Genomic DNA, 21423 nt, shown 5'->3' on the forward strand with positions numbered 1-21423 from the left:
TTTGTTTTTAATTGAACATAAGTAATTAAATTGATTAAAATTAACCAAATAATTGATATCTAAATTTTTCAATTTACTTTTGGATTGCTCAATTACGAGTCAATAAAAAACATTTTCAGAAAAAAAAACATAATTTAATAAACATTTTTTTCAAAATCGAAATCATCAGAGTGTATAGAAAAAATACCAAACTGCCAAATTGTTAACATTGAAAAAAAAAACCATCAAATGAGATTTTTGAGAAAAAAGTGTCAAACGTTTGCTTTCTGTATTAAAAATGCTTATTATACTGAGTCAGATTCTAAATTAATTGTTAAAAATTAAGAAAGAGTTGCAAATGTATGAGGCTGGTCAATTTTAGGTGAGATTTTAATGTGAATAAGAGTTGTTGCAAAAGCCGTTCTTTGAAAATCATCCAGCAACTTTGGACAGCTTAATATGTTAGGTAGCAAACTTTTTTGTTAAATATATATATTTATATATATGATATTAAAAAATATAATGATAAAAAATAGTATCAAAATGCTTGTTGTTACATGTTAAAGCTTACATTCCATAAAAGTAGTTTGAATTGATGTTAAAACGTATTGAGAAATTAAAATAAAAAAAATAATCATCAGAATCCAAAATATTGTATACATTTATAAAAGTTTTATAGATATTAGCTATATATAGGTGTACCTCGTAGCTTGTTGTTATAGGTGTTAGACAGTTCAATGTTCATATTAATTAGTTGCAAGAAACGACATCTGTTTAAAAAAAGCAAATAATATACAAAAAAAAAAACTTTTACCCAATTTTACTTCAAAAAATCCTCTAACTGAGCTTCAAAAACCGATTTTAGTGGAAAAAATGTCGAGAAAATAATAATTTAAGATGTAATTGATAGATTTAGAGTAAAAAATCATGAAGATGGTTAGTTATACCGATACTTAATAAATAAAGGAAAGACTATATTAGTCGATTTTACTTGTAAATAGGCAGTTGCATCAGTAGAGTTGGTAAAAATAACTGGTTCCTTAAGTAAAAGTGTTAGCAATTGGCCGTTTCAGAGCCTTACGAAATAAGTATCGCTGTAACTGACCTAGGATAATAATTGGAACTAGAAACATGACTACATACACTTTCAATATCATCAAGTAAATAGATATACTTGAATAAATGTGCCAGTAAAAGAAACACAATAGAAAAAATATCATAAAAGACCGGTTTGTTGAAATTTTTAGTAAAATAGCTGAGATCTATATTTTTTACTCTCGTGTTTATGCGAATATAAATGTGTATTTTTAATGGGGTGCAAAAAACCTCAGAAACGCTTTTTCAATTTATTTTTGCTAAGCTATTTTGTATATTGTGTTAATTTTCCTAAAATGCTAAAACGCTTTATTAATTAGGTGACCACATTATCCTAAAAACAGTTTTCTTTTTTGTATAACTTCTCATAAAAAGCAGTTAGTGCTTGGTTCAAACAGCGGGGTAATTAGTAAAAAAGAAGACGGATTACCTATGCCATACCTATCTGATCCCTAGGAGTCAAGTACACTTGGCATTTTTATGTTTACATAAGTCCACGTCCTCACAAGCAGGCGACTTGCATAGAGTCTAGCAAGTCACCTAAAGAGTACCTTAGTAAAAAGGAATTCTTACATGTATGTGACCGACCCATAGTCGTTTGGGACCCATCTAGTCGCTTGGAGTGCATCCATATAAACATACTTGTTGGTACTTTGTAGCAAGGCGTGAAATGACTCGTTAGACTCTAGTGCCTAGAGTATAGGCACTAAGCAAGCTGCCTTTTACGCCGGTGCAGACGTGGCTTAACTGAAAGTTTCAAGCAAGGAATGATTATTATTTAACTGTCAAAATGAAGAGTATAAAGAACCAATTTGACAGCTATGTCTCGTTGCGTAGTTACCCCGCAATTCTACTGAAATTATTTTCTTAAAATCGAATCTTCAACTATCGAAAATTCTCGAATATTAGCACAACGATTTCATTTTGAATTCAGCAATTTTGAAAACAAAAGCATATCCAGGTATTGGTAGGGAAGTTAAAATAAAAAAAAAATATTGTAAGTATAAAAGAAAGGTCAAAATGAGAGGAATTATTCTAATAAATGTACATAAAATAGGGAAAAAAATTGATTGTCGTCATGCAAAGTTTGAGCTATTAAAAGGCGTATCTCATTAAATACTTATATACCTAAAATATTTAATAAAAAAAGTATATTTTTGCATCTTCCGATTACTACCTCTTTTTGCTTAATCAATATTTTTTACTGTTGTATAAATTATAACAGAATATTTTTCAACTCTAAATAATTATGAGAAAAATATTTTTTCATCTAAAACAGCGATATTATTTAAATTGAAAAATAGGATAGTTGTTTGGCTTGGTAAAATTTCGTCTCAAAATATTATTTTTACTTCTTCAATATATATACTTAAATCTAATTCTTATTATAAAATGTCTTGATATTATAAAACTACGTACATATATAATATAGTATATTTTATAAGTCAAACAACTGTCCTATTTTGCCTATCTCTAAGCTTTTCGATTCCAAAATCATTGTGATGTACAATTATGACATATCAAACATTTTTATTTTCAAAGCCTTCAAGGATATATATTTTCGAAAAAAACTATATAGATTTAACACTGCGCACTTAATAATTATTTTTCAGTTAAATATTTATTCTTAGTAAACTACTTCACGTTGGTTAATATTTATTTCCTAACTTTAAAATATATTTTTTTTGCAAATTGAGACGTAAAATTGACGATTTTTTTTCAATTTGAACCTACTTTCTGAAATTTTGTAGAAATAATCGCCTTAGGTGGTGATTCAAGCATTTATTTTTAATCATATAACATTAATATATTTGAATGTTACCATGTAATCGCAAATAACATAGTATTGTGGCAGAAATAATGAGTTATATTGCAAAATGTGTAATATTTAGTGCTTCTGTCATCCGCCATTTTGTCGTGATCGCTTGACGTTTATTTAAAAAAAGTTCGGCTCAAACGGTGTAACTAAGTCGCGATCTGTGTCTATTTTGTGCAATATAAATGTTATAAAATTAGGAAAAATGTGATTTTAAAAATATAGTTGATTATATTTTATCGTATAGTTAAAAAAATAATAACGTTTTAAAATGTAATATGTAATATCATGTAACGTTAAGATATCAGTGTTAGATTAGATGAAAAAGTTACAAACATATTTATAGACTGTTATGTTTAAAAAATAAGGATTGTAATCGCTTCGAAATCATTTTTTAAATATTTTTTTCTTATTTTTTTTTTACTGCATAGCATAGGTGTCATTGTTGTTTATGATTTTTTAGTGTTTTCATGTTAATTAAGGTTTTTAGGTGTACGGTTCATTAAATTTATTATATTATACACGTATTAAAAAGTGTTGACAATCATTAATGTATTGTGTATTTATTAATTGTAATTAAATTCATTATTCCCGAATAAAATATTGAGTTAATTAGTGAGGGTATTTATTTTGAAACTATTGTGTCTTATATCATAGAACATCATAACTTTTGGATTTTATTTTTTTGAGTTGAATCAGCAAACTGGTACAGTCAACAACAAAGTTTTGTTAAAAGCTGTTGTTATATAAGTACCTTATATTTATAAGGAAACTGAAAAGCACGTGAAAACCCATTCAGTGTTGTTTGTATAATATTGATGAAGGATAAATTACTAAATGAAAGACAAGAAGGTACACAAAAAAAACAACAATGTAGAAATTTTGTATTTTTTTATTGAATAACTTTTCTATTTATATTAATGTTATCAATATCACAAAACATTATAATTAGTTAGGTATTCAAGTAAAAAAGCCGATAACTTCTAAAAACAAAACGCACCGTTGGAAAAAATACAAAAAATGTAAAAAGAATCACAAGCAGCGTTCCATACATTTTTGTGTGAACAAACTTTCTATTGTCACTCGATGACTAAACCAACTGTTGTTTGATTCATTTGTAAAGTTAATAAAGAACAGGAAATAGAAATCTACTTTTGAACTCTTTTGTGACTCAGTCACACCAAAAACGTGTATTTAAACCACGAAAATATGTTCTGAATGACCAATTTACTACACAATATAATTTTTTTATAGAAAATCGGATAAATAAATCTACAAATTCCATGGTTTTTCGCCAGTCAAACAGAACAGTAAAATAAAAAATTTGGTATAATTAAGGAATATTTTGAGACCAATTTCTACACCCCGGGCATTTTACGCTACGAACAATTCATCAGCCAATGAGATTCTTTCTTTCAGATTATCACGCGATTTTCGACCAATCGCTCTTCGTCTTCAGGCTGTTGGCTGATGTTGTAAAATGCCCCTCTTCTTTTGAGTTCTTAAGCCTTCTTTTCTTCCTCTTTCTTCTCGGCCTCTGGGGCAGGAGTGGGGAGTTCAGGGTACTCCAACTTGACACCGTCTTCGCAGGTGAAGATTGGACAGCAGCCAGGGAAGGGAGCTGTCTTGTTGGTGGCGTCTGTAAATGGAAAGAAAATATGTATTTAGAGGTAGTTTGTGGGAACATAAAATATGCTTTAAATCACTAATAGTTATTGTAAATGAGACAGTGTCTTTGTTTGTTTGTTCGTGACACTTTCAGCAAGAAAGCGTCGCAAACAAAAACAGCTGAACTGTTTGAGTTAGGATTTGAAATAGAGTTCTTTTTGGAAGAAGCTCTTCCTCTTCTTCTCGTCCCCCTCCCAATGTAATATAGGGTAAGCCCAAGAAGGAAAAATTTGCGTAGATGCCATTAATTAATAAATTAATAGGAATAGGGATTAATAGGAAAGAATGACAGCATTTATGCTTTATGCTTTCATTCTTTCCGTTATGTCATTTTTCAGACATTTTTTGTTGGTTCCACCTCTTCCTTTCCATATATACTTTAAAAAATATATATGTTTAAAGTATTGACTCCTTACCAGTGTCAAGTTTGCACTTGGGGTTAGCCAGCGGCAGAGGACCGCAGTCTTCCACCAGCTCCAAGAGCCTGGGAGGCGTGTCCTCACTGACCACGCAGGTGCTGCGGCCACAGAACGGTGACAGGTCCCAGGAGTTGCCAGGCTCCACGGTGGCGCAGCGGGTCGACGCGAAGCACATTCCGGGGAAGTCTGCAAGGAAGAAAAAATGTTGAGGCATTTTTTTCGAGTTTGAGGCTTTTTTTTTTAGTTTGAGGCTTTTTTTTCGAATTGGTACATTTTTTTCGAGTTTATTTTTGGGATAATTGAGACTGTTTTGTATTATTTGGAATCAGGCCTTTTGTGTATATTTCATTTATACTGATTATTATGTCAGTAATTTGAATTTTAACTTCTCTGTATGCATGTTGATGGAATCTTAAAAATATAACCAAAATAAACAAGATACTAAACTACTAAGAAGTACACCAGTTCAAGTTAAAGGAAACTAATATTTGACTACACATAATCATCATGACGTAATACCTACTTAAAAAAATATTGACTATCCACACGCCACATACGTAACTGATTACATATTAAATAACAAATATTGTTCTCGAAACGTCTATTTGTAGGTAAAAGGGAACTTTCTACCATTTAGAATACCCGCAGACTGCAAACTGAATAGTCGGCCGACAGTTGACCCGATGGTTGGCAAATTTTTTTTAAGGAAGATCTTGATTCTAATCAAAGTCTTCAGTCGGTCTGATATCGGCTAAATACCTGATCTTTGAAATGTGCGTACTACCATTCATCTTCATACTGATTTATGAGCTCAAACAAATTATCGGCCGACTAAAAGTGTGCTACTCTGTGCTAGAGAAGCTTCTTATTTTATGACCAGTTGTTAATTGTTTTTGTTTATTTACTATGTTTTAATAACTAAGAATTGTTTACTAAGATTTCACTCGAAGACTCGTATTGTTGTCATCAATATTTTTATTGTCTCACAGAGTAGGAATGAGCGTTAATCACTACGCTTGCTCAATGTGTGTTGGTAATTTCAGACTTTATAGTCCAGGTTTTCTCAAGATGTTTTCCTTTATAACTCTGTCATTGGTGTTCGAGATATATAACTGTTAGGGACATTCCCAATATTATCTATCTGCAGATTTTTTAATAGAGAGTAATGTCACAGTAATTGCCATCCCATCGGGTTATGAGAGTGAAGGAATAGTGAGTGCACCTGTGTCTGCGCAAATGCTTGTGCACTATAATATGTCCTGCGCAGCTGACTGATCTCCAATTAGAACAGCCGCCATGGCCGAAATCGGCCGTGGACGCCATTATTATTATTATTAATTTCACAGTCCTATCTCCAGTAAGCAAAACGATAGATTGAATGTTGAGAGCGACCCTAAGAAAGTGAATAATAACATAGATGGGTAACATTGGCTTACAAATGAGTAGGTATATACATATAGCAAGATGGCCTTTCACAAATATATGGTGAACAATAGAATGTCCATTTTCAACTGACCCTGACCTAAATAGGTGTAGGATTTTCGAAAAAAAGCCGGCAATTTATCGAAAAATGCCGTGCGACTGGAGTTGCCGTAAAATTGCGATTTGTGTCGGTGTGAACGGTGAATAAATGGTCTTTTCTTCAAGCATATCCGTGTGAAATGCTTTAACTATGTATTGAATTTTGTATTGTATGCTTTTTCATAAAGTGGCCTAGATTTTGGTTGGAACGTTAAACTATTCATTCATGGACATTTAACTAGCTATTTTACGTGTATTCCAAATTCCATGTAAATTGATGTGACCGGTACAATGAATTTACCTATTTGTAAAAATTTTGTGATTAAAATAATAACAAAAGATTTTTTCCCATACTTATATTAGTACACAGAAGAATCTGTTTGTCTGTATGGTTAAAAGGCCAATTTTCAACAAATACTAGACTGATTATTATTCATAATTAGATAGTCTATGTTAAGTGAGGCTATAGGTTACTTTATACCAAATCTACAAAGTCGATCATACTTATTGCGGGCGAAGTATTTGAACATTTTGTAAAAATAGACAAAAGACGTTTCCGTGTACATACAGGTACAAATATAAAGCATTTCCTTATTAGAACCATTTGTACCGCATAGTCACCATTTTTGTACAGTCCAGTCAATTTAACAATGTGTCATCTAGCTAATTTCGTCTTGTCTACAAACTAAGTGAATGAGGAAACATTCTTTGGTAAGTATGACAGCTCATCATCTCCCGAGCCTTTTCCCAACTATGTTGGGGTCGGCTTCCAGTCTAACTGGATGCAGTTGAGTACCAATGTGCCACGTGGAGCGACTGCCTATCTGATCTCCTCAACTCAGTTACCCGGGCAACCTGATGCTCCTCGGTAGGACTGATTGTTAGACTTTCTGGTTTCTGACTAGACCGTAGTGACTGATAAAGATATTCAAAAGAAACTGGGTTCACGAGTTCAGTCGCTCTAAATAAAACACTGGTACTCAGCTGCATTCGGTTAGACTAGAAGCCGAATCTAACATACTTAGCTGAGAAAAGCTAGGCAGATGATGATGAAAGTACTTGACTACCGAGAGAAAAACTATTTGGAATAAAATATTACTTTATAGAGGTAAGTAGGTGACATGATACTGTTACATCTGCAAATCCTTTAAATCAAAGTCGTGATATTAAAGTGCTAAACTAGTATTTAATGCAAGCGGAAGGCAATAAGAGTTGCGAAAGTGAAAGTACTCAAACATCTAGATATCGCAATGTGGGCCGGACTAGGGTTGGCACTGTAAGGATCAGAGGTTTGTCGATATCGATAAATAAATCTAATTGAAGTGTCAGTTTCATCACCTGCCTAGTCTTTTACCAGTTAGTTTATCATATCAAATTGATAAATTTCTTTTTCATGCTCAAATAAAGAGAGAGAAAATAATGACTAATTAATAATCTTTGTTTACTCTTTGTTCTGTATCGTTTTCAAAATGACATGACCGTTTTTTGTTTTATATTTAACTATCAGAAAGCTAAATTAGTGACTATTTCTCTTCTCAAAAGAAAACCTTAGATATTTTTCAGTGTGAAAAACGGACCCATCTATATAAAATTTCCCTATTTTTTTACATCGATAATTAAAAATGTATTTAATGTCCATATCAAAGAAAAAAAATCATGTAGCTTAACACATATTAAGTGCATCATCCACTATTAAAAACAAAATGAAATCAGAAAACTATCTCACTTTTGCTAATAACCGTGGTCGATAAACTGCCAACCCTACCAGTTCGTACCAGTTAATCCAACGATGGATTGGCGTTTTGCAATCTCTGTCGCAAGGCAGTAATCGAGGCACATTTTTAGTGTCCTTTTTTGAGAACCGCTGTGCAATATGTGATGTATATCAGTTGCATAAGCTTGTCGCATAATGCTACAAAGAGTATGAATGTAGATGGAGGATATCTTGGACACCAATGACCGTGTTTCGGAAGGCACGTTAAACTGTAAGTCCCGGCTGTCATTTGAACATCTTTGGCAGTCGTTACGGGTAGTCAGAAGCCGGTAAGTCACCAAAGTGTGTTTCGCTGCCCAGGTAACTGGGTTGAGGAGGTGAGATAGGCCGTTGCTCCTTGTAAAGCATTGGCCTTCCGACTCCAAAATAGATGGCAAAAGGCTAGGCAGATGAGGTAGATGATGGAAGTGAAACGCATGCTACAATGAGTGTGGTAAGTATGAATGTGGATGGATGGAGAGGCAGAGGTAGATAAAGGAAAAGATGGATTGACTGCAAAGAGATGACGCGAACCTGAAATCTGTTCGGTAGTTTCTGAGATTTGCGCGTTCAAGCAAACAAACAAGTTGTAGGTATAATACAATTACATACTTTATTTTATGTAATGCGATGCTTTTGCCTATGAGTATGACTTTGAGTATATGGACTTAAACCACCTGCTATTAAGTTCAAGCTGCCAAACCACAAAATATGACCACAACATTTACTAAGAAAATCACTGTTTATTTATATTTAACAGAACACATAAAACTACTTAAATCTGTCTAAATTTTCAACCTTATCACAATAGTGGAAGGTAATATTTCATTGCATTCTTTAAGTACTTACCAACTAGTCTGTAAGTACCTAGTATTAGAAGTAGATTTAATCTTCTAAAACATCTATTGAAATTGAAAAAAGATTAATATTCTTGGAAACTGATTTATTGAAGTGATCACGATGTATCGATTAATCAGAATCGTTTCGCAAAACTATTCGATCTATTCGAATGAAAGCCGATTGCTGTCGTCAATTTAAAATACCATTCTGTCGATTAACTAAACAATTGCATACCTATCTGATTGGCACATCTTAGTTATTAGGTAAAATATATGTCGGGTGTGTCGTACCTAATCACATTAAATTAAATACGTTAATATGTGTTGATTAGCACAAACAAAAAAATAAATTACGTAAAAATAAAAATAAAAAAATGCTAACAAAGTAAATAGAAATAAAAATGTGCGGGAATTAGAACACCAGAGTCAGTCATTACAAGCAACGGAAATTCTCCCTTGAAAACTGACAGCTGTCAACTGGTCAAAATGTTCGATACTCCTAACTTTATCTCTGCTTTACACATGATGTTGTAAATTATGAAAACGAAAAATGACTCCTGTAGCCAAACCACTGAATGGTTTAGGTATTTTTTTTACAATTCGCCATAGAATATCATAAAGTATATATGTGATAGGATTTAATGTGATTAGGTACGACACACCCGATATGTGTAATATGTACTTAATTCAATAAAGAGGAAACACTCTTTATTTGTTTGTATAATAAAGGCTCCGAAACTAGTGAACCGATTTGAGCAATTACTTTCACTGTTGAAAAGCTACACTTTTCCCGAGTAACATAGGCTATATTTTATCTCGGTACGAGCAGTAGTTCCTACAGGACGCTAGTGAAACCGCGGGAAAACGACAAGTTACTAATAATGGCTAGCTAGGAAAGATTTCCTAACTTTTAAAGACTGTCATATAATCCTAAAGTTATCGATACCTAGAAAGATCACCATTCGATTCAAAATCGAATATTCCAGAATCGATTACACACAATACCTCTGCTTACATAAAAGGTTATTTCCTTACTTTTCAAGCGGTTTTAACTAGCTGTTTTACGGTGAAAGGTAGACAGGAAATAATCGTGACAATTGCTTACTAAATGTCATTGAAGATCTGATTTCCTAAAAGAAAGTTTTCTTGTCTATGGTACGTAGAATGTTCGATGAAACGTGACTGTAAATAGACTATTGTGTCTAGACTGGAATTAGTTATGGTATGAATTTTATAAAAAATGCGTTAATATATTTTATTACCTAACACATAATTTTTTATTACTGAAAAACTTTTAAATTACTTTTATATAACTGAATATAAAAGTAATTTTAATAAATTGCAATTTGCATGTTAGGGGTCTTTTGTGCAGTTGACAGCTGTCTGCTTTGCAAGCGAAAATACTGGTTATATCTGGTTTGTACTGACTGACAGCATTTGTCAACTGTTCTAAAATATGGTCAGACTTTAGGCTATTATTTATGAAATCCACAATCCACGAAAAATGTAACAAAAGAACACAAACTCAAAACAAATTCGTTCTATTTTAAAACTGACAGAAGGTTGACATCTGTCAACGCTCTAAAAAAACAAAATGTGATATCAAAATGTCATTTCCTTTATTATATAACCTGTTTTTGGTATAACCTTGCTCGAATTGAATTAAGATGCAAAAAAATGCACGCTCGTTCGCAAAAACTTAATAACATGAAATAAAAAAGTGGATGCCATTTAGTCATGACGATGACTAATTTTAGATGTAAGGTCAAAAAACGTAGCATAATAAACTTAAAAACGAGACAGAGAATAAGGATCCAAATAAGTTTAGTGGTAACAATTTGCTCTTAATGGTCACTTAAATAAATGATTCCTACACTCGCGTCCCATACTCCTTCGCGTATTCAGGAAAACAGTAGCCCAATACCCTTGCTGCGGGTTGTTCGAAAGAGATACCGCGGCCCTGGTACATAAAAGGCCTACGACGGAACACGACGGTTTTTAGTCAGTATGAGTCTGACACTCCCTCACCGCTGCTAACCCACAGCGGGAGGCGCCATTTGATGATTTTTGAAGTCGCTAAAAAAAAGTAGCCTTAACCCTTAATCGATAAATGGGTCATTTAACACTAATATGTTTTTCAAATCGAACCAAGAGTTTCTAAGATAAGCCGACTTGCAAGATTACATATCATCATCCTCCTGCCCTTATCCCAATTTTATTTGTGGTCGGCGCAGCATGTTTCCTCCTTCCATACTTTTCTATCTGCCGTCATCTCACAAGTAACATTCTTTCTTACCATATCTACTTTCACACAATCCATCCATCGTTTCCTTGGTCTTCCTCTTCCACTATATCCGTCCACGTTCATACTCATTCCAAGATTACATATATTAGTATAGATTCTGCGTATTACAGATGAATGTTCATAACTTAAGTAAGGCGACCTCGTTAAACCAAGTTGTATGCATAACTTTAGCTTAATCAGAACCCTAGCAGTTCTAGATATTTCCAAGGCAAAATCCGTTCACTTTGAATCGTTCACTCAACTGTTTTTATTCATATAACCACTCTTACATTTTTAAAGGTCAACAGGAAGTCAAATAAAATTAAATAATATAATTAAATACACTATTTCGCTACACTTCCAGGAAAGCGATGAAAAAACGGGCGGAAAAAATACGTGAAACTGGTTTCAAAACGTCGCGTTTTTTTTTTCGATAGCAACTTGTTTTTTTTTAATTTGTAGCGAATCTGTAGTAAAATGCATTAAATTGGTTTCTAGGCTGGTGTTAATTAAAAAGAAGCTAATTTGTACGGATTTGTTTTGGAAAAAAAATGGTCTCAAGCGAGTTTTCCGAGACCATGATGTAGATTTGTACCGTAAAATCGCTTTATTTTTGCTGGCAAGAAAAAACTAATTAGAAGAACGTGTTTTAATTACAAAAGAATTTAGCCGACCTTGTTTGTGTTAATCTGAAAACGTTAAAATCGTAATTCACAAAAATGAGAATTAAAGTTAAGTAATTTTGGCTGCAAAAGGATAGGCCGATTGTAATAGTATTTTGTATGGGCATTAAGAAGCTCAAACTTTTATCTATATATATATGTTAAGATTAAAGATAAAACGACCAATATTTTTTTTTAAACTACACCTACGCGGTTGCTCGCAACAGTTACTTTAAAAACACAACAAAACATCTTTAAAGAGTACTTTAAGAAATGAAATTACAAATAATTGTAGTCATAAAGCAAAATCATTTTCGGTAACCAGTTACGGGGTCGCTTAACTTGTTTTAAAAGTTTACAAAAAAGAAAAAACGTGTCTCATTTACAACCACTTATGATCGTCCAAAAATGGCCATGCAGTTTGGGGTCAACGATTTAAAAAAGGCTGTTTCTTTATGGTACTCTTTGTATGAAAAGTTATGTTTCTGGGCGAACCGATCCTTTAAAAATAAAAACTAAAAATCGTGGATTGACGTGTAATAAGATTAAGCTATCATTTTGTGGTATTATTTTAGACAATGTATGTACATGAATAGGAAGGGAGTGAGTGTCAGTATGACGAGTGACAGGGGAAAATGGAAGAGGATGACATTTTGCGCCGACCCCAAATAATATTGAGAACAGGGCAGGAGGAAGAAGAAGATCTCACTTTAGGTACTATAGATCAAAAATCGTAAGACTTCTTTACAATTTCAACCTTATTTGTGTTTGATTGTATCTAAGTTTTGCTCAAGTCTACAATAATATTATGTTTTATATGTAAGAGGCCTATCTAACAATGTCCTGTAAATAAATCATAATTTTATTTATCTCCGGTGGCAGCCCTGTAAGGTCATTGTCCTATTTCGCAAAAGCAAGTTTGACAGCAGTGAAGCAACCATCTTGAAATTGATTGAGAAGATATATTTAGAAAAGGAATACATTTTTCTTTTGTTACGAATAAAGGATTGTAAAATGTTAACTCAATTTGATTAGATTTTTTGAAGTCTTGTTTTTAATTAAGACATTACTATTTGTGTATTTTTTAGATAAAATAAAATAATATAAAAAAATTAAATTGACTTTATATTAATAAAAAATGTTATGGTACTAATAACTTCTTAACAAGCGTGGTTCAAAACTTTACTGACTAGACAAATACTGTGAGCGAAAGTGCTAACTATTTATTTAAAGATGTCTACCTATATTTTGACTACAACCTTTCACAAATTTGTTAAGCTTTTTATTTGTACTTTCACTTAATAAATGATATTGAAAGAATATTCAGAACTAGCTTTCATCCGCGTACTTTGATAACTACTCCGCTTACCCGGGTAAAATGTAGCCTATAGTCTTAAGCTGACTAACATAGAAATATTTTTCAAATCGGTCCAGTAATTCCTTAGCTCAGCATGTTAAAGCAAACAAACAATCTCTTCTGGTTTATAGTATTAGTAAAGATAAGCATAACAAAAAACAAACTAAAGGAAAATAATGTCTGTATAGATAAACAATAACATGTATTGTATTAATTCCCGAATGTATGATTAATGTTTTAATTTTTATGACTCTATCAATAAATCCATTTGCAGTTATTGAACATCTTTGGCAGTCATTACGGGTAGTCTGACAACCAATCTTACCAAGGGGTATCGGGTTGCCCGGGTAACTGGGTTGAGGAGGTCAGATAGGCAGTCGCTTCTTGTAAAGCACTGGTACTCAGCTGAATCCGGTTAGACTGGAAGCCGACCCCAACATAGTTGGGAAAAGGCTAGGGAGATGATGAGGATATTTAATTTTTATGACTTTACCAACACATTCATTTAAGTTACTTTTACTGGCCCGCATAATAAGAGTGATATGAATTTATTATGATTGCTTCTACTACACGTTTAAATTATTTTATGAGTGTGATCAATAAAATGATTATGAGCTATTTAGAAACTTTATTGACCAAAGATTCATAGCGTAAATAAAATACTTTTTATGACATAAAATGTTTAAAGGACATTCATTCACGACAATAGTTAATAATTACTTTTTGTCAGAGTTATAAAATAGGCGTACTTAAACTTCGATATTATCACCATATTTTTTAACACTAAAAGTAGGAAGCTACGTATTATGTAAAATAAAATTAATAGACATAGTAGAGTAAAACAAAGCGACGAACCAATTAATTTCATAACCTCCTCTTTTCAAAGTTGGTTAAAATTTCAAACTACAACTACTGCCACAATAAACATCAAAATAATTTACGATTACTCGTTATACAGAAAATTACCATATCCGCAAGCTAACTTGTATGTCTATATCTGCCCTTACAAAATATCCGTAAAGTTACGACAAACCTTATTACGATTGTACACAGGGAATCCTGCTTACGACATTTCCTTTCAACCTTAATAATACGCAATCTACTTTAAGTGAAAAACTTGGCAAGTTTTTTATTTTTATAAAACAAGCGACATAAATACATCATCTGTGAACATTTAAACTGTCTTACTATAACGATTAATGAAATACAATTAGACTATCTCCTGCTAACCAAATACAGTCTGCCTTGTGACAGACAGACGAACGGATAGACGGATAGAGAAGTCTGTAAAGAGTCCCGTTTTTTCCTTTGAGTACGGAACCCCAAATTGCCTTTCATTGGGTAATAACGGAAATTAAATCATGAATTTTACTACATTTGCATGTATTTATTATTCTTCCTACAATTTGTCGGTACCATTTTGTTATTCACGGCAGCTATTTTAAATAGATTAATATTCATTTATTTACAGTAGGTTGCATCTATCTTTTTTAAGCAAAAACAAAAGAGCATTATTAACGGACATTACCAAAAAAAGATTCTTAATTCGATTAAGAGGAAATCAGCCAGCTGTGCAGGACATATTATAGTGCACGCACATTTGCGCAGACACAGGTGCACTCACTATTCCTTCACTTTCATAGTCCGATGGGACGGCAATCCGACACCACCGGAGAGAGATCAAGCGCAGGACCGACATTAACGTGCTCTCCGATGCAAGGAAAATTCCGAATTATGCTTAACAAATATAATTAGCATCTACCTAGTTGAAACTATTACGTAGTACTGATAATATTATTACGTCAGGAAACCCGTTATGCTCTAAAAGCTTTGTATATAATAACATACTATCATGACTTTGATTATGATCTATTTGCAAAACAATGTAGATAATTTTGGTAACATTGTAATCTGAACATCTCTGTGATCTATTTATAATAATCTGATAGATGAAATGTCAAGCATATTCATCAAAATCATGTATGCTAATAATAGAAATCCATCAGGAAAATTAAGAGTTAGCTACCATCTGCACATGAATAGAATCTGCAATCTTGGCACACCTAGATCACTTCAAACGATTACATTATGATGATTAAACATTGTGACTACACTTCTATAAGGTATAGGAAATAAGCGAAAAATAAATGTCATCACAAAAAATACTAAGGTATATTCGGGAGACACTAGGTATTTTAGATTTTTGTCCTAGAGTGGCAACCAGTCTTACCAATAATTTCAGGTTGCCCTAGTAACTGGGTTGTGGAGATCAGATAGGCAGTCGCTCTTTGTAAAACACTGGTACTCAGCTGCATCTGGTTAAAATGGTTTGGGATGCTAAGCAGATGATGATGAAAGAATTATCATAGTGAACTATAAATTATATAATAGTCTGACTTAACCTTTCAGTCTAAATCGTGACTAAGACATAAACCAGCTAGGCAAGATTAGACTCAGATTGAATTAGCGATAAATATACAACAATCTGCTAGCTAAGGCGTGGTTGATCTAGTTTTTAAATGCCAGTTCAGAGTTCATACCTATGTACTTGGTAAAGGCTAGACTTGAATACACTTAGCATTAGAAAAAAATGGTGTTAATCATTTTATGGGGCAAAGATCATCATCATCTGCCGAGCCTTTTCCCAACTATGTTGGGGTCGGCTTCCAGTCTAACCGGATGCAGCTGAGTACCAGTGCTTTACAAGGAGCGACTGCTATATTAATCCTATTAATTAATTTTCCGTACATTAATATCTTCTGTTTCATTTAAATGAATGTCACGGTCAAAAGTTTTATTCTTCAGTTTTGCTATACCGGTTTCGGTTGACATCTTTTCTGAATTTCCTTGACCTAGAAACGTTAATATATATGTTAATGTTATTATATTATTATGTTTGTTTGGTTTTTATTGTTTCCTTTTTTGTTAAGGTTATGTAATGTTGTTCTTGGTATTATGTCATTAAGGAGATTTTGGTTATTAAGACGTTGAATGTCGTAACTTTTGCGACGTGAATTGCCGATATATTTTTGCCAAAATGTTTTGTCACATAATGTAATTTATTATTCAGGAAAGATTGGAATAAGAATTAATGGATGCAGGTACTTTTACATGACCATTTTTATTTAGAAGAAAATTCTTACTAATGTCTCCGTCTTAATAAAAATATCTAACTGCTAAGTACATGTCTCTATACACAGTCTCTCTAATCCTAATATTCATATACCTTCTCTAATATAACGGTTTAATTTCAGCATACACTATATTGCAGAAAAAAGTGCCAAATACCGCACAATCCGATGCTTTGCCAATAGTAAAAAAGTGTTACTTTTATAAGGAACTGCAGTTTACACGCGATGCTAAAATAAACTAGTTAAAAACTGGTCTATTCATCAATTTCACTGTTAAATCATTCGCTAAGACTGACTGTCTTTAGTAGGGTTGACAAAAGGTTTTATTTTGTAAAAATATTTTTAAAATGTTGTTGAAAAATTTAATAAATAAAAAAATATATTTACAATTACGGATAAAGTTCTATTTATTTATTTCATAATTATTATTTATATCTCATGAATATTTTTACCAAAGGGATCAACATTGATTCATAATAGCTAAAATCTTTGAATGAAGATTAGAAAAAATAAAGTTCCTTTCTTTCTTTCCTGTCGTGTTTCTATGTTTATCGTATGTGTACAAAAATTGTAAGTAAATAGTGTAATATACATTAAGTAATTATACTTAAATTGAATAATTTCGACAATAGGTACGTCTCAAACCTTCTTCTTCCTCCTGCCCTGTTCCCAAAGTAAAAAAAAATCAAATCGAAAGTAAAAAAAATTTGTCTCGGAAAGATCTCGAAGATCCATTTATGTATTCCGACAGCCGACAGCCTTGCCAAACCGACTTGTTACGATGTTACGACCATCTTTTACGCAATCGGACACTTTTTTCACGCTAAATACACACGCAACGTCAAATACGAACATTTATTGTTTTGAGGAATATTACCTACTGAAAGACTGAATATATATGTATCCTAAGTATTACCTGTAAGAGATTGATACACTAGACCCTAATTGATTTAATGTTACCCACAATTTTTGAGTTTACTCTGAATCACCAACCCGCATTGAGCAAGCGTGGTGACTAACGCTGAATCCTTCTCTGTGTGAGAAGAGGCCGCAGCCCAGCAGTGGGACGATAAAAAGGCTGATGATGATGACTGGTTTTGAGCAATAGCTGTCAAAGTTACTAGCCATTTTTTGAGAACTCTCTTCCCTTATCGGGGTAAATATAGCCTAGTTACTCGAGATTAGTGTAGCTTTCCAACAGTGAAAGAATTTTTCAAATCCCTTTTGTAGTTTCGAAGCCTTTGAGGTACAAACAAAAAAATTGTTCCTCTTTATTATATTAGTATAGATGTAAGAATCGAATTATTATTTTAATTAAAGAATGCACGTTATATAAATAATTATATGATACGTTTGAGTTGCGTTCTGATTTATTTTATTGGCAAATGGAAAATTAATTATCATTATGAAGCAGATTAATTTTCCTTCCTTAATGAACTGAATTATTTTTTATAATAGCAGAGAATATTACCGACATTTACAGTTACAGTTTTTTTTTCATATTTGTTTTTTTTTTTCAATTTTTTTTTTTTTGCACTCTTTTGTTTTAGTGTATGCTCAACAGTACCTATCTAGACCAATTTTAAAGTGGTAAGTATAATATTTACTTATCAAGTATCGATAGGTTATTTCAGAATTATCTCCTTTTTCATAAAGCACTATTTTAGAGATTTCTAATAATTAAAAAATATTGAAAACCGTTAATAATATTATTCACCGGAAAAACACCGCGTTTACATTCTTTTCATAACAAAGCTCTGAGAAAATAAATATAATATATGATATAGATTGATTACAATAGACAAGCTATGGAATGAACAAATGGAAATTGAATTGAATATTTATAATTATTATGAAAATACTAGTCTTTGTTCTAAACATTGTTCGTAAACTGTCTACCTGTTTATAGTTTATTTCAGTAGTCAGTTAATTAAAGGAAAACAATGTTGATATGATCAAAAGGAATGTAGTGCAATTATCAAATTAACAAAATCAAATTATCAAATTATTAAATATACCTATGTCAATTTGCATTTTTTTTATTTGCAAATTATTTCCGGGATAAACTTAAGTAATTATTTAAAAATTAGTTTAATAATAATTCCTGTTTATTTTTATAGATATTATTACGAATAATAATTAGTTTTTCCATGTTACCATTAATGCTTAACTTAAACTTAATCACGCACCGGGCTAATAAAATTTACAAGTAATTCTAGACATATTTTTTTGAGGTACAATTCAATTTTTTTTTTATCAATTACTTATGAATACCAAACACCTAATACAATATTAAAAATACCGTTTTATATTCGGTAACGTAAATAAAAAACAAATATATATAAAATAATGAACCGCAAGAGAAACCAACTTTAATTTATTGGACAGATTTAGGTAATAATTACTTAATAGCTGTAACAGATTACCTAAAACGCGTTTACCGTAGCGTTCACTTTTACTATTCTAGAACGTTCTATTACCTACTATTTATTTGGAACAACTCACTGACTCGTTTTACCTTTCATATGTGATTTTAGCCATTTTAGAATAAGATGGGATCGCATCTTTTTAACCGGCTTCAAAAAAGGAGGAGGTTCTCTCACTTTGTCCGATTTTTTTATGTACCACTTGAAAACATATGGGTCAATTCAATTTATGGGTTTTTTTTTCATTTAAAAATTACCTTAGGTACTTTTGAGTAATTTTTCTGCGGTAAAATCTATATTAAAATACTATATTTTTGTATTATAAAATCTTTTGTTTTCATTACAAAATCTGTCACACGAATTTTGTAATTTTAATATTTTTGACACCTACGAAAACCACAAAAGGCACTGATTCCAAAATTACTCAGCCTGCTTTTACAATTTCTGCACTACATACAGCCTGAATTTTTTAAAGGAACTGACCTCTTAACACGTCGGCCGGGATCAGCCTCTTGTAAGTCTTCGGCCTTTCATCCTCCTTCTGCTCTTCAGCCGCAAAGACGACAGCAAAAACGGCGAAAACGACGAAATATTTCATTTTGTACAACACCTCACGAGTGCCGAATCGATAAAAAAAATAATAGTTAAAAAAAATCGATTGGTTTCGCGCGCTTTTTTTGACAGGTACGCGTCAACGTCGCACCGAGACTGAGTCAAAAGTTTCAGTTTGGCGCGTTTTTATGCCAACTGTCAGGCGGGGAGTGAGCGTACAAGATGGCCGACTATATTTTTTTTTCTCATGACTCTCAGGGTTGGCTTTTGTTGTGAAATTTTTATTATTTTTTATGATCTTATCTCCGTTTTGAGTCTACCTAATGTTAGCGTAGGAAGAATATCCTGGCATAACGCAATCTCCAATAGAATGAATCATACTTCCTACTTGAGAAATAGGTACGTTCTCGTTGTGTGAAAGAGGTAGCTGATATTCGATGGAAACACAAAACATGTATGAACCAAAAATATATATGGACCTTTTCCTTATTTTAAGCTGTATGATTCAATGACCTTTGCTTTCGATATAAAATTAAAAACAACTGGGTGGACTTTTTATTTATTACTTCCTAATCTAAAATTAGTCATTTTTAACCCTATAAAAAACAATTAAAGTTGGTTTTACTACCTATATACTAGCTGTTTCCCTGCGGTTGCACTAAGGAACTATTTACCGCATACAGATAAAATGTAGCCCAAGTTTTTTGATTCGCTCTGTGTACCAAAACTTGACATTTCAAACACAACCTTTTTCATACGATGATTGCAAATGAATCAGTTCGTGTTTTATTTTTTTAAGTAAGCAACTTTTCATTTGTTTTTCGAGTATTTAACAAGTTTTATAGTTTTAGATAGATCACGCAAGTCCTGTCATTTGTAACTAACCTAAGTTATTGTAAAACAGAGCGGGTACTTCTGTCTGTCTGTTCGCGACAACTCAAAAACTACAGACCCATTTTGCATGTGGTTTCTACACTGAATAAAGTGTAACACTTTAAGGTAAAATGGCTGTATTAAGTATTAGGACTATAGATTGGAAAGAAGAGATTACAGATCGATAATGTGATTGTAACATTTATGGTAAAAAAGCGACAACTGCTGAACGAATTTAGATAAAATTATTGACTGAGATAAGTAGATTGTAATTCTCAATTTTTTTTATTAGAACATAAAAATATCCATCTAAAAGTGATTGAAACCGCGGGCAGAAGCTAGTTTACAAACTGGTACACAAATAAGTAGTCTTGTATGTTTGCTATAAATTTTAATACGGTTATTACATGACTCATGCAAACGTTAGAAATGTAGACTTTGTTTAACACTAGCTGTTTCCCCGCAGTTTCACCCGCGTCCCGTGGGAACTACTGCCCGTTCCGGGATAAAATATTGCCCATGTTACTCGGGAAGAGTGTAGCTTTGCAATGGTGAAAGAATTTTTCTAATCAGTTCAGTAGTTTTAGAGCGTTTAGGATAAAAAAAAAATCTCGTTCTTATGTTTAGTATAGATAGCTACGCTGAAATTACCAGAGGAGGTAAGCAGAGGTACATAGGACATGTTTCTAGTTGTTTTTATTAAGTTTTTCGTACCCGAAGGATAAAATGGGATCTATACAGTTATGTACCTATTGTATATAGCTATTATTTGTTAATTTACTGTTTTAACGAAAATGCATACGTAAGCACCTCCTGAAGTACAGGTATTTAGAATTAAGAAAATTAGTGTAAAATTGTGAACAAATGAAGTTAATAAATTGCCTATTTATTTATCCGTTTTATAATTAAATGTTTGTCAGCCAGTCTAACCGGATTCAGCTGAATACCAGTGCTTTTCAAGAAGCGACTGCCTATCTGACCTCCTCAACCCAGTTACCCGGGCAACCCAATACCCTAGTTTAGACTGGCGTCAAACTTACTAGCTTCT

General features: G+C 32.4%; 1 protein-coding gene across 1 annotated transcript; it reads right to left on the reverse strand.

Annotated features, from left to right (window-relative positions):
- Positions 1 to 4184: 4184 nt before the first annotated feature.
- Positions 4185 to 19675, reverse strand: LOC110382369 (uncharacterized). Its single transcript, XM_021342978.3, has 3 exons — positions 19434 to 19675; positions 4975 to 5163; positions 4185 to 4529 (listed from the first exon to the last, which is right to left on the reverse strand). The coding sequence occupies exons 1-3, from the start codon at positions 19546 to 19548 to the stop codon at positions 4393 to 4395; spliced, it is 441 nt and encodes a 146-aa protein (XP_021198653.1). The 5' UTR covers positions 19549 to 19675; the 3' UTR covers positions 4185 to 4392.
- Positions 19676 to 21423: the final 1748 nt, after the last annotated feature.

Source organism: Helicoverpa armigera, chromosome 29 (genome assembly GCF_030705265.1).
Source record: "Helicoverpa armigera isolate CAAS_96S chromosome 29, ASM3070526v1, whole genome shotgun sequence".
NCBI classification, from domain to species: Eukaryota; Metazoa; Arthropoda; class Insecta; order Lepidoptera; family Noctuidae; genus Helicoverpa; species Helicoverpa armigera.

Bases quoted from the DNA above. Each gene is read 5' to 3' on its own strand.
- LOC110382369 (XM_021342978.3), bottom strand. From the start codon at position 19,548: ATGAAATATTTCGTCGTTTTCGCCGTTTTTGCTGTCGTCTTTGCGGCT. The intron at 5,164-19,433 runs GTCAGTTCCTTT...TCTTCCTTGCAG, and splicing joins CCCGGCCGACGTGTTAAGAG to ACTTCCCCGGAATGTGCTTC. The intron at 4,530-4,974 runs GTAAGGAGTCAA...TTCCATTTACAG, and splicing joins CAAGTGCAAACTTGACACTG to ACGCCACCAACAAGACAGCT.